This window comes from Tamandua tetradactyla, chromosome 20 (assembly GCF_023851605.1).
Source record: "Tamandua tetradactyla isolate mTamTet1 chromosome 20, mTamTet1.pri, whole genome shotgun sequence".
NCBI lineage: Eukaryota > Metazoa > Chordata > Mammalia > Pilosa > Myrmecophagidae > Tamandua > Tamandua tetradactyla.
Window position 1 is genome coordinate 62,833,579 of NC_135346.1, and position 17,685 is coordinate 62,851,263.

At 41.3% G+C, this 17,685-nt stretch overlaps 2 protein-coding genes across 2 annotated transcripts; both read left to right on the top strand.

The window, feature by feature from the left end:
- The first annotated feature begins 1,949 nt into the window (after window positions 1-1,949).
- Window positions 1,950-6,776, top strand: LOC143664245 (uncharacterized). The gene is given in 3 exon segments (XM_077137918.1): window positions 1,950-2,914; window positions 2,916-3,932; window positions 5,320-6,776. Coding segments are annotated over 2 exon segments (762 nt in total). The 5' UTR covers window positions 1,950-2,824; the 3' UTR covers window positions 3,588-3,932; window positions 5,320-6,776.
- On the top strand, window positions 3,711-7,961 carry LOC143664385 (uncharacterized). Its single transcript, XM_077138005.1, is given in 3 exon segments — window positions 3,711-3,849; window positions 6,670-7,352; window positions 7,355-7,961. Coding segments are annotated over 3 exon segments (1,428 nt in total). The 3' UTR covers window position 7,961.
- The last annotated feature ends 9,724 nt before the right edge of the window (window positions 7,962-17,685 follow it).

Below are 17,685 nucleotides of genomic sequence, written 5' to 3' on the forward strand. Positions count from 1 at the left end.
TGGAGACATGTCTCCGTGGAAGCCATCTAATTAAAAGTAACTACCCACGATTAGGTGGGTCATATCTCCATGAATAATCCAAAAGCTCCCACCCAGCAATACTGAATGAGGATTAAAGAACTTGTTTTTTCTAGGGGTACACAACAGATTCTAACCAGCACAGGAGCTCTAGATGTTTCAACAACAATAGTGGGAGACTTAAATACACCACTCTCCTATACAGGAAGAACCAGACAGAGGATCATTGAGTAAACAGAGAACTTAATGTGATAAATGAATTAGACCTGACAGATATATAGAGATTGTGACACCCCAAAACACTAGGATATACATTCTTCTCTAATGCTCATGGAATGTTTTCCAGGACAGATCATATTCTGGGACACAAAAGAGGTCTTTATGAATTTAATAAGATTGAAATTATACAAAGCACTTTCTCTGATCATAGTGGAGTGAAGCTGGAAATTAATAACCACCAAAGAACCAGAACTTTCACAAATATATGGATATTTTAAACAACACACTCTTAAACAATCAGTGGGTCAAAGAAGAAATTTCTAGAGAAATAGGTAAATTTCTAGATGAATGAAAATGAGAATACAGCATGTAAGAATTTGTGGGATGCAGCAAAGGCAGTGCTGAGAGGGAAATTTATTGCCCTGAATGTTTATATTTTATAAAGAGAAAGAGCAAAAATCAAGGACATAACTGCTTACCTGGGGGAACTAGAGAAAGAACAGCAAATTAATCCCAAAGCAAATAGAAGAAGATAAATAACAAAGATTAAAGCAGAAATAAAAGAGGGGATGCAAAGACAGTTCAATGGTAGAATTCTCACCTGCCATGAAGGAGACCCAGGTTTGATTCCTGACCCATGCACTTCCCCCAAAAAGTAAAAATTCAACAAATGGTACTGCAATAATGGGATAGTCACATGGAAAGAGAATGAAATATGACCCCCACTATAGAGTATACAAAAAAAAAAAAAAGAATTATTCACCACGACCAACTGGGGCTTATGCCAGGAATGCAAGTGTGGTTCAACACAGGAAAATGAATCAATGTAATACAGCATATCAACAAATCAGAATGGAAAATTTTCATGATCATATCAATTGATGTTGAAAAAAGCATTCACAAAAATTCAGCATCCTTTTCTGATAAAAACACTTCAGAAGGTAGGAATCAAAGAAAACTTCCTCAATAGGGTAAAGGGCACATATGAAAAAACCCATAATCAGCATCATACTCGATGGTGAGATTGAAAACTGAAAGCTTTCCCCCTAAGATCTGGAATGAGACAAGGACACCCATTGTCACTGCCATTAACATTATACTAGAAGTTTTAGCTAGAGTGATCAGGTAGGAGAAAGAAATAAAAGACACCAAAATAGGAAAGGAAGAAGTAAAACTTTCTTTATTGAAGATTATATGATCCTATATTTAGAAAATCCTGAGAAATCTACAACAAAGCTACTTGAGCTTATAAACAAATTCAGCAAAGTGGTGAGATACAAGATCACTATACAAAAATCAGTAATGTTTCTAAACCCAAGTAATGACTTAATTGAGGAGAGAGTTAAGGAAAAAATTCCATTCAAAATAGCAACTAAAAAAATCAGATACCTAGTAATAAGTTTAAACAGAGATGTTAGGGAGTTGTACACAGAAAACTAAAAAGATTGCTAAAAAAAAAATCAAATAAGCTCTAAATAGATGGATAGACATTCTGTGCTCATGGATAAAAAGATTGAATGTCATCGAGACGTCAAGTCTACCCAAACTGATCTACAGATTCAATGCAACACCAATCAAAACTCTGACAACCTATTTTGAAGACTTGGAAAAGATTGTTATCAAATTTGTTGAGAAGGGAAAGAGACCTCGAATGACTAAAAATATCTTAAAACCAAAAACGAGGAAATTTATACCCTATCTCGTATTGTAAAAGGGAATTTTACAAAGCTTAACAGTAGCTAATTTTTCCTGCTTAATTTAGCTATTTACATATATTTTAGCTTCTGAAATATCCAGCAAAAGCATTTGTGTCATTTTATATTCACGGCTATGCATTTGGTGTGAGTTAAGAATTATAAAGAAAAGAATTATGGGCCCCATCAGGCTGAAGATAAACAATCCTGGCGCCAAGGTTACTTGTTGTAAAACTGTTAAGAAATGCTTATTGTAAAACTGTTCTTATCTGCTTTTTTGCAAAACAGCACCTGTGACCCATGCTCAACCCCCACCCCCCTCATCTTACCCTTTAAAAAGCTTTTGCAAACTTAAGTTCGGGGCTCTCTGTTCCTGTGTGTTCAGGGAGCCCTACACATGTGTGGAAAATAAACCCCTTGCATGTTGCATGAGAGAACGTCTCTTGGAGTCCTCCTTTGCGTGGCAAAACTCTCGGATTCTCAAATTCTTACATTTGGAGGTTCCACCGAGATCGGCTCTTCGTAAGGGGAGGCTCCAACAGCTCTTTCTCTCGGGGTAAGTGAGGCCTTTTTGTCTGAAGTGCGATCGCTTAGTCTGTCAGACTGGCAGTGACTGTCGGAGAGTCACGTGAGCACTCCCCGACCGCAACCGACAGATGTGTCCGGGGTTGCAGGTCACTCTCCCGAGGGACGCCTCGGGATTGGGGGACCTCCGGGGACGCCTGGAGGCTTCTACAGGGCCGACTCTGATTCTGTTTCCCTTCTGATGGGGGAAACTCGATCACAGTCATCAGGCCAGTCTGAGCTGTGTCTCTGAAACTGTGTAAACGTGGTGTGCCGGCTCTGTGTGTGTCTGTATTTGTGTGTTGGGAATTGTTTTTGTTTTACCGAAGATGGGTCAGGTAATGTCGACTCCACTTTCTCTGACCTTAAGACACTGGTCTGAGGTCAGGGAAAGAGGTCAGAATCTATCTCTTATTATTAAAAAAAAAAAAAAAAAAAGGCAAATAGCAGATGTTCTGCTCGGCCGGGTGGCCCTCTTTTAACGTGGAATGGCCTTGTGAAGGAGCTTTTCATCTACCCTTGATTCGGGCCGTCAAGTCAGTCATCTTCCGCCCTGACCCGTATGGCCACCCGGACCAGCAGCCCTACATCATGGTTTGGCAGGACCTGTGTGAAAACCCACCTCCGTGGGTAAAGCCGTTTCTTACTCCTCTTGGTCAACATGACTCTCCCTCTGTACTTCCAATCAAGGAGCCGGGTCCTTCTCAAGCTCCGAAACTCTATCCTTCCTTACCTCCTGCAGTCCTACCGGAATCCCAATCAGATCTACTCCTCTTCGACGCAGGTCCTTCTTCCCCTCCTCCCTACCCTTCAGCTCTGGTACAGGACCCCCCTTCTCTCAGCTCACCTTCTCCCTCTTCTAGTTCTCTCTCCCCGCTCTCTTCCATTTCCTCTTCGCAGGTTCACCAAGAGACAATCCCAGATGAACCAGGACCGGCACATAGTACACGAAGCAGACGAGCACTAAGCCCATCTGATGTGGCGGTCACTCTCCCCCTCAGACCGTACGAGCCTCCAGTGGATGATGGACACGGGGGAGAAATGCCCGCTCTACAATACTGGCCCTTTTCCTCCTCTAACTTATATAACTGAAAAAATAATAACCCTCCTTTTTCCGAGGCTCCCACTAGGCTGACTGGATTGGTGGAGTCCCTTATGTTCTCTCACCAGCCCACTTAAGATGATTGTCAACAACTCCTGGGGACTCTCTTCACCATGGAGGAGCGAGATCGAATCCTACTGGAAACCAGGAAGCAAGTTCCTGGACAAAACGGGAGACCCACCCAACTGCAGCATGTCATCGACGATCAGTTCCCGCTGCGCCACCCTAATTGGGACCCAAACACCTCTGAAGGTAGGGAGCATCTGTCCATCTATCGCCAGACTCTAGTAGCGGGTCTCCGAGCAGCCGCACGCCGGCCCACCAATTTGGCCAAGGTAAGAGAGGTTATTCAGGGAGCGGACGAATCGCCCTCAATCTTTTTTAAAAACTAATGAAAGCATACCGTAGGTATACTCCATTTGACCCTCAATCAGAGGATCAAAGAGCCTCAGTGGCCATGGCCTTTATCGGCCAATCAGCTCCAGACATTAGACGCAAGCTGCAGCGCTTAGACGGGTTGCAGGACCTAACCTTGCGAGATTTAATCAAAGAAGCTGAAAAAATGTTTTATAAGAGAGAGAGGAAAAAGAGTTGGTAAGAGAGAAAAGGAGAACGAAAGAATTAACAAAGATCCTGGCCACAGTAGTTGAAAGAAACACTGAAGGTAGAGGACAAGCTAAAGAAAATCCCTCGGGTCGGTGTTATCATACCCCTCTTAGTCCAGACCAGTGTGCCTACTGCAAAGAATCTGGGCACTGGGCCAAAAACTGTCCGAAAAACAAAAAAAAAACAAAAAACGGAGGGGTACTAGGCCCCCAAATTGGCAACAACCGGCCACGTTGGCTCTAGAAAGTGAAGACTAGGGGAGTCAGGGCTCGGCACCCCTCCCCGAGCTCAGGGTAAAATTTAATGTGGAGGGGGTACCAATTAATTTTGAAGTTGACACGGGAGCAGTAATATCGGCCCTCCAAGAACCTGTAGGCCCGCTCTCTACAAAAAGGTCCTTGGTGCGGGGAGCAAATGGCAGTCGCTACTGCACCTGGACTACCAAAAGAACCATGGACCTGGGGAAGGGGAAGGTTCAACAGTCCTTCCTAGTCATCCCTGAGTGCCCTGCCCCGCTTATGGGAAGAGACTTGTTAACTAAACTAAGGGCGAGAATCACCTTCAATCCTAAGGGGCCAAAGGTGGAATTTTTAAACCCGCTAGTAAGCCAACCTGTAATAACTGCCCTCACCTTGCCAGTCGAAGAAGAATATCAGCTGTACATAAAACCAGAACAGCTCCACAGTTCAATTCCTCAGGCCTGGCTTGAAGAATTCCCTAATTCCTGGGCAGAAGTTGCCGGGTTAGGGTTGGCGGTCAATCAGCTCCCAGTAGTAGTGACCCTAAAGCCCACCACCTCTCCAATTCGGGTAAAACAGTATTACTTAAGCAAGGAAGCCCGGGAAGGAATCAAGCCCCATATAGAGAAATTCCTTGGCTTGGGAGTACTTAAGCCCTGTCAATCAGCCTGGAACACTCCCTTATTGCCGGTCAAAAAGCCAGGGACTAGAGACTATAGACCGGTGCAAGACTTACGGGAAATAAATAGCAGAGTGCAGGATATACATCCTACGGTGCCAAATCCCTATAACCTGCTCAGCACTCTCCTTCCTGAAAAGACTTGGTATACTGTGCTTTAATCTAAAAGATGCTTTCTTCTGCCTGCCCTTGCATAAGGACAGCCAACCCTTGTTCGCTTTCAAGTGGATTGATCCAGAGACGGGATCCTCAAACCAACTGACTTGGACACGCTTGCCCCAGGGGTTCAAAAACTCCCCCACCATTTGTGACGAAGCTCTTCATAAAGACTTAAGCTCCTTCGGAATTCAGCATCCCAGAGTCACCTTGCTACAATATGTGGACGACTTACTGTTGGCAGCAGACACTAAGGAAGACTGTGAGTATGGGACCCGAAAACTGTTAAGTGAGCTAGTCGCAGTGGGGTACCGAGCCTCGGCCAAAAAGGCCCAAATCTGTAAAAGGGAAGTAATCTTCCTGGGATATACTCTTAAAAATGAAAAGCGATGGCTCACCGAGGCTAGAAAGAAAACTGTAACACAAATACCCCCGCCCACGACCCGAAAGCAGCTACGAGAGTTCTTAGGGACAGCGGGATTCTGCCGGTTGTGAATCCCAGAGTTTGCAGCCCTTGCTGCCCCATTATACCCCTTGCTCAAAGGGAGCGCTGATTTCCAGTGGGGAATAGCACAGCAGGAAGCCTTCGACAGCATTAAGAAAGCGCTCCTGTCAGCTCCAGCTTTAACCCTCCCAGACGTGAATAAACCTTTCACGCTCTACATAGAAGAAAGGAAAGGCGTGGCTAGAAGGGTCCTAACACAGGCTTTAGGCCCCTGGAAAAGACCGGTGGCCTATCTGTCCAAGCGATTAAATTCAGTTGCCAGCGGATGGCCACGCTGTCTCAAGGCCATCGCGGCAGCTGCCCTCCTGGCAAAAGACGCAGACAAACTCACTCTAGGACAGAAGCTGACCATAATAGCCCCTCACGCCCTGGAGAGCATAATCCGCCAGCCTCCAGATAGATGGATGTCAAATGCCAGAATTACCCACTATCAGAGCATCCTCCTAGACAAAGACAGGGTGACTTTCAGGGCCCCGTCAGCTTTAAACCCCGCTACCCTGCTCCCGGACGAGACCGCGGGACCTGTGCAGCACACTTGCCAAGAGATATTAGCTGAAGAAACCGGAATCCGCAGAGACTTAAAAGACCAATCATTGCCTAACTTGGAGGTAACCTGGTTTTCGGACGGAAGCAGCTTTCTCCAACACGGTAAGAGGCGAACGTGAGCGGCGGTAGTCAGTGGGACAAAAGTTATTTGATCTTCTAGCCTCCCGGAGGGAACATCTGCCCAAAAGGCTGAACTAATTGCCCTCACAAAAGCTCTAAAATTAGCAAAAGAAAAGTGAGCAACTATCTATACAGATAGCCGTTCTGCCTTTGCTACTGCCCACGTACATGGGGCAATTTACCAACAAAGAGGGCTATTAACCTCAGCTGGTAAAAAAATCAAACACAAAGAGGCTCTGACCCAATAACCTTGGGTAATAAGCGAGCAGATGAAGAAGCAAAAGCGGCAGCATTAAGGGACCTTATAAACTTGGTCCTAGTAACCAAAGAAAACAAGCAACCTCCTGAAACACTATCTGAGGTTACACCCCAAGGAAAATCAGAAGCCCTAGCTTACATACAGCAGGTCCACCAGCTCACTCACCTGGGGACAGAGAAACTACAGCAGCTCCTGCAAGACCAGAGGGAATTGTACCCTCTGGCAGCCTCAAAAAGGAAAGAGCTGGCAGATAGCGTAGCCAGAGAATGTCAGGCGTGTCAAATTATAAATGCCTACCCCACAAAAGCTCCTAATGGAAAAAGACTAAGGGGAACTCAACCTGGGCAGTTCTGGGAAGTCGACTTTACTGAAATTAAACCTGCAAAATATGAACTTAAATACTTACTAGTTTTTATAGACACCTTTTCAGGATGGGTTGAAGCCTACCCAACTAAGAAACAAACAGCCCAGGTCATAATCAAGAAAATTAGGGAAGAAATTTTTCCCCGGTTCGGTCTACCAAAGGTAATAGGGTCAGATAACGGACCCGCATTTGTAGCCCAGGTAAGTCAGGGTGTGGCCAGGATATTGGGGATTAATTGGAAATTGCATTGCGTATACAGACCCCAAAGCTCAGGACAGGTGAAAAAAAAAAAAAAATGAACAGGACAATTAAAGAGACCCTAACCAAATTAGCTATAGAGACTGGCTTGAAAAATTGGACCATGCTCCTGCCTTATGCCCTGTTCAGAGCCAGAAATACCCACTCTGCTCTCTTGTGTCATCTAACCCCTTATAAAATCTTATATGGAGCGCCAACTCCAGTCAAGGACATGTCCTCCATTCTAAAAATTAATAGTTCCCTTCATACCCCCTTGCTTGACAGGCTGCGAGCCTTGGAAAAAGCCCAGCGGTTCCTGTGGCGGCAGCTCTCCACCTCCTACCAGCCAGGAGACAACAGAACTCCGCATCAATATCAGGTGGGAGACTTCATCTACGTCCGCCGCCACCAGGTACAGACTCTTAAACCTCGCTGGAAAGGACCGTATCAGGTACTCTTGACCACCCCCACCGCAGTCAAGGTTGATGGCATCGCATCCTGGATCCATGCATCTCACCTCAAACCTGCGCCTTCGCCCTCTGAGTCCCAATGGAAACTGGAAAAGACTGACAATCCTCTCAAGTTGCGGGTTCGTAGGGCTACTACTTCTTCTCCTCCTTCCCCCAGGGGAACCCAAGTCCAACCCGCATAAGCCTTGGAAATGGACAATATCCAGATAGGAAGATGGGAAGACTATAAAAACTTGGGAGGGAGCAGGGGAGCCTTCGTTCCTGGTACCCCCTTGTAATCTTACCACTCTGGGGGTAACTGTCGCTGCCGGTATAGGCACAGGGACTGCTGCCATTGTACGTAGCAATCAACAAACCAGTCAATTACAAGCCGCGATAAATCAAAACTTAAAAAAAATAGAAAAATCTGTCTCAGCCCTTCAGAACTCTCTAACCTCCCTTTCAGAAGTAATTCTGCAGAATAAGCGGGAACTTGGCTTACTTTTCCTTAAAGAGGGGAAACTATGTGCAGCTTTAAAAGAACAGTGTTGTTTCTATGCGGATCACTCTGGTATTGTTAAAAAGTCCATGACAAAACTCAGAGAGCACCTTCGTGAAAGACCAAAAAAAAAAAAAAGAGGCGCAACAGGGATGGTTTAAATCTTGGTTTACTAAGTCCCCCTGGTTAACGACGCTATTATTTGCTCTCGTTGGGCCTTTAATTGTGTTACTTTTAATAATAACTATAGGACCATGTATTCTAAATAAAATTATACAGTTTTTACAGGGGCAGATTGAAAATGTCAAATTAATGCTCATCAAACAACAGTTCTCAGTGTTAAATAATCCAGAAAATCTCTAAGATTAGAGATATATACGAAAAGGAGTGGGGAATGTAAAAGGGAATTTTACAAAGCTTAACAGTAGCTAATTTTTCCTGCTTAATTTAGCTATTTACATATATTTTAGCTTCTGAAATATCCAGCAAAAGCATTTGTGTCATTTTATATTCACGGCTATGCATTTGGTGTGAGTTAAGAATTATAAAGAAAAGAATTATGGGCCCCATCAGGCTGAAGATAAACAATCCTGGCGCCAAGGTTACTTGTTGTAAAACTGTTAAGAAATGCTTATTGTAAAACTGTTCTTATCTGCTTTTTTGCAAAACAGCACCTGTGACCCATGCTCAACCCCCACCCCCCTCATCTTACCCTTTAAAAAGCTTTTGCAAACTTAAGTTCGGGGCTCTCTGTTCCTGCGTGTTCAGGGAGCCCTACACATGTGTGGAAAATAAACCCCTTGCATGTTGCATGAGAGAACGTCTCTTGGAGTCCTCCTTTGCGTGGCAAAACTCTCGGATTCTCAAATTCTTACAGTATGTCCTATTTTTAGAAGAAGAGTGATGTGGGAGGACTAAAAATTCCGGACTTCAAAACTTATTATAAAGCCACAGTGGTCAAAACAGCATGGTATTGATGCAAATATAGAAGCAATAATCAATTGAACCAAATTGAGAGTGCAGAGATAGACCACAAAATCTATGGTCAATTGATCTTTGACAAAGTCCCCAAATCCACTGAACTGGGACAGAATAGTCTTTTCAATAAACGAGCATGTGAGAGCTGGATAGCAATAGCCAAATAAATGAAAGAGGACCCCTACCTTACTTATACAAAAGTAACTCAAAGTAGGTCAAAGACCTAAGTATAAGAGCCAGTACCATAAATCTCCTAGAGGAGAATATAGTGATACATCATCAAGACATAGTAATAGCTTCAAAATGTCACATTATGTGTAAGACTAAAGCAAAAAATGTTTATTTGTTACAAAATTTAGATTTTGACTAGAGCATTTCCTAATATAACTCATGTAGATACTTTGATTGAATGTCATAAGTACTTGGAATCTCAGGTAGGACATGAGATTTTGTTGGTTTGTCCAGAGTGATGCCCTGATGAATTCCAGAATGATTTGATCAGTGACTGGAAAAGTATTTGCAAGCCCCCTTCGGGGAATGGTGAGAGTGGGGAGAAATTCAACTTCCCCAAGTTGAATTCTTGATATTCTCACAAGCAGTGTGGACAACCAAAGCTATAGGCTGAGCCCCCAGTCTTGGGGTTTGTTCACATGAAACTTAACCCCACAAAAGATAGGTCAAGTCTACTTAAAATTTAGGCCTAAGAGTCACCCCCAGGAGAGCCTCTTTCGTTGCTCAGATGTGGCCTCTCTCTCCAGCCAACACAACAAGCAAACTCACCACCCTCCCCCTCTCTGCATGGGACATGACTCCCAGGGGTGTGGACCTTCCTGGCAACATGGGACAGAAATCCTGGAATGAGCTGAGACTCAGCATCAAAGGACTGAGAAAAACCCTAGAATGAGCTGAGAATTAACATCAAGAGACTGAGAGAAACTTCTCGACCCAAAGGGGGAAGAGTAAAATGAGGCAAAGTGTCAATGGCTGAGAGATTCCAAACAGAGTCGAGAGGTTATCCTGGAGGTTATTCTTACACATTAAGTAGATATCACCTTTTTGTTCAAGATGTAGTGGAGAGGCTGGAGGGAATTGCCTGAAAATGTAGTGCAGTGTTCCAGTAGCCATGTTTCTTGATGATGATTGAACAATGATATAGCTTTCACAATGAGACTCTGTGAATGTGAAAACCTTATGTCTGATGCTCCTTTTAGCTACTATATCAACAGAAGAGTAGAACATATGGAATAAAAATAAATAATAGGGGGAACAAATGTTAAAATAAATTCAGTTTGAAATGCTAGCGATAAATGAAGGCGAGGGGTAAGGGGTATGGTACGTATAGTTTTTTTTTTTCTCTATTATCATTTTATTTCTTTTTCCGTTGTCTTTTTATTTATTTTTCTAAATCGATGCAAATGTACTAAGAAATGATGAATATGCAACTATGTGATGATATTAAGAATTACTGATTATATATGTAGAATGGAATGATTTCCAAATGTTTTCTTTGTTAATTTTTTTAATTAAAAAAAAAGTTAGAAGAGAGAAATGAAGAAATCACTGTGTTTCCTGGACACTTTCCCGCACAGAAGGGAAATATATATTTTATTAGAATGGTAAGAGTGAGCAATTCCACTCCACACATAATATTGCTGTAGAGGGGGATTTTGGTAAGCCATTACTTATAAATTAATGCAAACATAGATTCAAAGGGTTCGAAAACTCGTGCATGGAAAGACCCCTCATATTCACGGGGAATTAGAGTGCCAAGAAAATCTAAAATTTTAGATTTTCTCTCTTTAGGTGAAAAGAACATGTTCACAAAAGAGACACATTGGGAAGTTTAACAAGTCTGTGCCCACCTCCTATGAATGGAATATATTAGGGGTTTATGCATTGCAATTGAAAGCACCCAGAAATTCAGTCATATGAAGTATGCTCATAACTGCTAATTCACAAATAAATTGGTATTTCCATTTCATGCCTCAATACAGAATGCAGAAAGTAACTCTTAATATACACCATATCAGACTCTGGCAGTATGTGCAATTATAAAGCAAATGTAATAAAAGTCTCTTTCCCTTCTGGTCCCTGGTTAGATTTTCTTTTAAACAGTTTAAAATCAATGACTCCATATTGCAATAGCATTCATTAATTGTAGCAAAGGTATTATACCAGTGATATGTCAATAATAGGGGATATAAAGGTTATGGGATTTTCTGTGTGAAGCAATGTGAATGTTCTCAGATTGAATGTGTTGATGAATGCACCACCCTGTGTTTATTCCTGGTTAGATTTTACACGGAATTGTGGCAGTTGATTTTATCACAGTGAATGCAACATCTTTTTCATAATAAATATTTCACTCTGTGATGCAAGAAAAAAAAAAGACATAGTAATAGGAGGTAGCTTCTTAAACTTTACACCCAAAGCACAAGCAATGAAAGAAAAAATAGATACATGAGAACACCTCAAAATCAAAAGCTTCTGTGCCTCAAAGGACTTTGTCAAAAAGGTGAAGAGGTGGCCAATTCAGTGGGAGAAAATATTTGGAAATCACATATTGGGTAAAGGTTTGATATCCTGTGTACATAAAGAAATTACACAATTCAACAAACAACCCAATTATAAAGTGGACAAAGGAGATGAATACACATTTCTCCAAAGAGCAAATACAAATGGTTAAAAGTACTTGAAGAAATGTTTATCTTCAGTAGCTATAAGGGAAATGCAAATCAAGACCACAATGAGATATTACCTCACATCTCTAAGAATGGCTGCTGAAAAAAATCAGTTATGGAGATCCAAGATGGTGGCTTAGTGAGGTGTGAAATTTAGTTTGCCCTCCAGTGCAGCTAGTAAATAGCCAGGAACAGTACAGAACAACTGCTGGGGCCACAACAGTGACTGGACACACAGCATACACCAGTGTGGACAAGCTGGACCAAGTGCAATCCCACCCAGAACTGTGAGTCCCCCAAGCCACTGAGACCAGAGGAGAAAAAGCCCCTCCCCCACAGGTTGGTTCCCAGAGGGGAAAGGAAAGAGACTTTCTTAGCATCAGGGGCTGAACTCAACCAAGCTCCAATTGTGGAATTAATTAACAAGTTCTGACTACTGATAATAGGCCCCCAGCTCAGATGAACCTCGAATAAGGGCTAAAGTTGCTAGTTTTTGTCCCAGCACATAGGGGACAGGGCTGATGAAAAAAAAAAAAAAGAAAAAAAAAGAGGTTTTTGGATCAGACAGCACAAAATACTTGAAAAGGTCTGGACCCCTAAAAAAAAAAGGAAGTGGGCACATAGGACCTGGAGATGCATAGAGCAATGCACCAACTTAAGCTCTTGATTAACAAACCCAAGGAATGGGGCATCCTACTCTGAAAAGGATTTTTTTTTTTTTGCTTTATTTCTTCTGCTTAACTGCTCATTGGGTACAACTTCAGGCCTCTCAGGCTACAACTGCCCCAGGCATGGGCTGAATTAAGCTTGTCTGAGAGACAAAAAGTCTGGACAGGTGAAAGGAATTAATTCCCTGGAGGCTGTGCCTTCCCCAGGAGAGCAGTGGGCCCAGCTTAGGTGGATTGCCTCCCCAAAGGAATTCAGACCTCAGGGACAGGAAAACTGAAGCAATTAAAGCCAGGCTACAACCCCTACTCTGTCTCAACCATGCTTCTAGCAGGGAGAGTCTGCTGAAGTGAAAGTTATACTGGTGGGAAACTGCAGGCAGACAAGCACCAAATACCGGGCAGGATAGGAAAAACACAGAAACTAAGAGGCTTCATAGGAAAGTCTGTCAACCTGTTGTGTCTCACCCTCAGGGAAAACTGATGTAGGTGGCTCTTTCCTCCTGAGAGAAGGACAGTCTGGTTTGGGAAAATCTGACTGGGGTCTTTAATTTCTGAGTAGGCCCTCCTAAGGAAAAAAAAGGCTCCATTCAGGCAGGGCAGGAAACAAGAAAACAAAAACTAAAAAATTCTGATCTATTAAGCAAAACCTATGCTAGAGGGCTAGAATAAGCTGAACTGAATGTCAAAGAACAGATAGAGAACAAAGCCATCCAGCAAAAAAATCCTAGGCAAAATAGTGAAAACAATCTCCAGAATAAACTAATTAAGAATATTAAATGCCTAGATGCAGCAAAAAATAATGAGTTATACTAGGAAATTAAAGATATGACCCAGTCAAAGGAACAAACCAGCAATTCAAATAAGATACAGTAGTTGAAACAACTAATTCAGGATGTTTGAACAGACATGGAAAAACTCATAAAAAATCAAATCAATGAGTTGAGGGAGGATATAAAGAAGGCAATGGGTGAACAGAAAAAAGTACTGCCCTTTCAGTAATAACACTAAATGTTAATGGATTAAATTCCCCAATCAAAAGACATAGACTGGTAGAATGGATTTAAAAATGGGACCGATCTATATGCTGTCTACAGGAGATTCATTTTAGACCCAAGGACAAAAATAGTTGAAAGCAAAGGGTTGGAAAAAGATATTTCATGCAAACAACAATCAGAAAAGACCAGGAGTAGCAATGCGCACAAATTAGACTTCAAATGTAAAACAACTAAAAGAGACAAGAAGAACATTACTATTAATAAAAGGAGCAATTTAACAAGAAGACATAACAATCATAAATATTTATGCACCAAGCCAGAGTGTTCTAAAGTATATGAGGTAAACACTGACAACACTTAAGGAAGAAATGGACACCTCTACCATAATATTGGAGACTTCAATTCTCTCTCTCAACAGAGGATGAGGCATGTAGACAGAGGGTCAATAAAGAAACAGAGAATTTGGATAATATGATAAATGAACTAGACTTAACAGACATTTACAGAATGTCACACCCCACAGCAGCAGGATACACATTTTTTCTCAAGTGCTCATGGATCATCCTCAAGAATAGATCATATGCTGGGTCACAAAACAAGTTCAACAATTTTAAAAGATTGAAATTATACAAATACTTTCTTATATCATAATGCAATAAGTTGGAAATCAACAATAGGCAGAGGGCCAGTAAATTCACATATATATATGTAAGCTAAACAACACACTCTTAAACAACTAGTGAGTCAGGAAAGAAATTACAAGAGAAATCAGTAAATATCTCGAGGCAAATGAAACCGAAAGCAAAGCATACCAAAATTTATGGGATATAGCAAAGGCAGTGCTAAAAGGAAAATTTATTGCCTTAAATGCCTATATTGAAAAAGAAGAGAAAAACTCAAGGAACTAACTGTTCACTTGGAAGAACTAGAGAACAAAGGGGAAACTAACCCTAAAGCAAACAAAAGGAAAGAAATTACAAAGATCAGAGCAGAAATAAATGCAGTTGAGACTATGAAAGCAATTAAGAAAATCAAAAAACTGGAAGTTGGTTTTTTTAGAAAATCAATAAAATTGATGGATCCTTAGCTAGGTTGATGAGAGAGAGACAGAGAGAGAGAGACAGAGAGACAGAGAGAGAGAAGATGCAAATAAATAAAATCAGAAATGGAAGAACAGACATAACAACTGACCCTGCCCAAATAAAGGAGGTAATGAGAGGAGACCATAAGCAACTATTTGCTAATGAACTAGACAATGTAGATGAAATAGACAACTTCCTAGAATGGCATGAACAACCAACATTGACTCAAAAATAAATGACATCAACAAACCAATCACAAGTAAAAAGATTGACTCAGTCATCAAGAAGCCCCACAAACTAAACCAGATAAGTCCTGAAAGCTAGAGGGCCCAGCCTCTCCAGAACATCAGCTAGTTCCATCTCCCTACCCCATATTATTGACAGCCCCTTCCAACAGGAAGATGTTAGAACGGCCATAGTCCAAATACCCCTAAAGAGTGGGATAGAAAGATCAAAGTTGATGGCAGAGTTATACAGAGAATGTAGGAGTAGGGTTTAACAAGCAAATATGATTGTTGAATCATTAAGTTGATATTTCCTTTAGTCCCCAGTACCTTAGAGAAGCTAGAAGTAAAAACCTAAAATTGTGGAATTGTAACCCATACCAAACTCCAAAATATGTTCTCCAACTAACTGTGCTATGCTTTGGACTTTATTGGTTTTTTGTATATATGTTATTATTCACCAAAAAAATAAACAAAAAGTTGATTGTGATGATAAAAAAATATTTATTCCTTCTAGGCTCCTATATTCTGGAGAAGCTAGTAGGAAAAATCTGAAATGATGGTATGGTGGCCCATGACAAACTCTGGGACCTGCCCTGTAATTACTTGTTGAAGAGTCCTTTGAAAACTATAGATTTTTTCTTTCTTTGCTTTGTATATATGTTACATTATACAATGAAAAAGTTAAATTAAAAAAAAAAGAAGAAGAAGCTCCCCAAAAAGAAAAGTCCAGGACCAAATGGCTTCACATGTGAATTCTACCAAGCAACCAAGAAAGAATTAGTTTGATCAATCCTGATCAAAACCACAAGAGCATCTCAATTGATGCTGAAAATGAAAACACTTCAAAGGATAGGAATAAAAGGAAACTTCCTCAACATGATGAAGGAAATAAATGAAAAACCCACAGCTAACATCATCCTCAATGGGGAAAGATTGAAAGCTTTCCCTCTATTATTAGGAATAGAGTGTTCAGAAATAGACCCCCTCATCTATGGACAATTGATCTTTGATAAGGTGGTCAAACCAAACCACCTGGGACGAGCATCCTCTTCAATAAATGGTGCTTAGAGAGCTGGCTATTCAAATGCAAAAGAATGAAAGGGGATCCATTTCAAACTGTATACAAAAATCAAGTCAAAATGGATCAAAGACCTAAACATTAGTGCTAAGATCATAAAACTTTTAGAAGAAAATGTATGGAACTATCTTATACAACTTCTAATAGGAGGAGGTTTCCTAGACCTTACACCCAAAGCATGAGCATTGAAAAAAGAAATAGATAAATTGGAACTCCTCAAAATTAGACTTCTTTTTTTTTGCACCAAAGAACTTTGTCAAGAAAGTAAAAAGGCAGCCTACAAAATGGGAGACAAAATTTGGAAACCACATATCAGATAAAGGTCTAGTGTCCAGAATATATAAAGAGATTCTTCAACTCAACAATAAAAAGACAAACAGGGGCGGGCCGCGGTGGCTCAGCGGGCAAAGTGCTTGCCTGCTATGCCGGAGGACCTCGGTTCGATTCCCGGCCCCAGCCCATGTAACAAAAACGGAGAAACAGAATACAATAAAACAAGAAAATGTTTAAAAATGTTTCCCTTTCTTCCTTCCTTCCTTCCTTCTATCCTTCCTTCCTTCTCTCTGTCTTTCCTTTAAAAAAAAAAAAAAAAAAAAAAAAAGACAAACAGCCCAGTTTAAAAATGGGCAATGGGAGAAGGCTCTCCTTCCATGCAGAAGACCCAGGTTCAATTCCCGGACCATGCACTCCCTACCCCCACCCAAAAAATGGGCAATAGTCAGTGCGGTGGTGGTGCAGTGGCAGAATTCTCACCTGCCGTGCTGGGGATCCTGGTTTGGTTCCCAGTGCCTGCCCATGTATTTAAAAAAGAAAAGAAAATGGGCAAAAGACATGAACAGACACTTCTCAGAAGAGGAAATACAAATGGCTAAAAAGTACATGAGAAGATGTTCAACTTCACTGGCTATTAGGGAAATGCAAATGAAAACCACAATGAGACATCATCTGACACCCACTAGAATGGCCATTATCAACAAAACAGAAAACGGCAAGTGCTGGAGATAATGTGGAGAAAGTGGCACACTTATCCACTGTTAATGGAAATGTAAAATGTTACAACCACTCTGGGAGGCAGTTTGGCAGTTCCTCAGGAAGCTAAGTATAGAATTATCATATGAATTATCATATGATCCAGCAATCCCATTACTAGTATATATTCAGAAGATCTGAAGGCAAGGACACAAAGGATATTTTCACACCAACGTTTATAGCAACATTATTTACAATTGCCAAAAGGTAGAAATGGTCCAAATGTCCATCAACAGATGAATAGCTAAACAAGCTGTGGCATATACCTACATTGGAATATTACGTAGCTGTAAGATAGAAGAAAGTCATGAAGCATGTAACAACATGGATGGACTCTGAAAACATTATACTGAGTGAAATTAGCCAGAAACAAAAGGACAGATACTTTCTGGTCTCACTGATGTGAACTAAAATTAATGAGTGAACTTTGAGAATTGAAATTAAGAACACAGGTTATCAGGAGATAGAAATAGGGTAGAGATTGGGCATCAGTGCTGAAGTAATACAGATTGTGCAACAGGACTGACTGTAAAAATTCAGAAATGGATAGCACAATATTACCCGATTGCAGTGCAATCATACAAGAACACCCAATGAAGTTAAATGTGGGTATGATTGAGGGAGAAGGGCTGAGGGCATGCAGGAGGCCAGAAGGAAAGATAAAGGATAAAGACTGAATTGGTGTAATTTA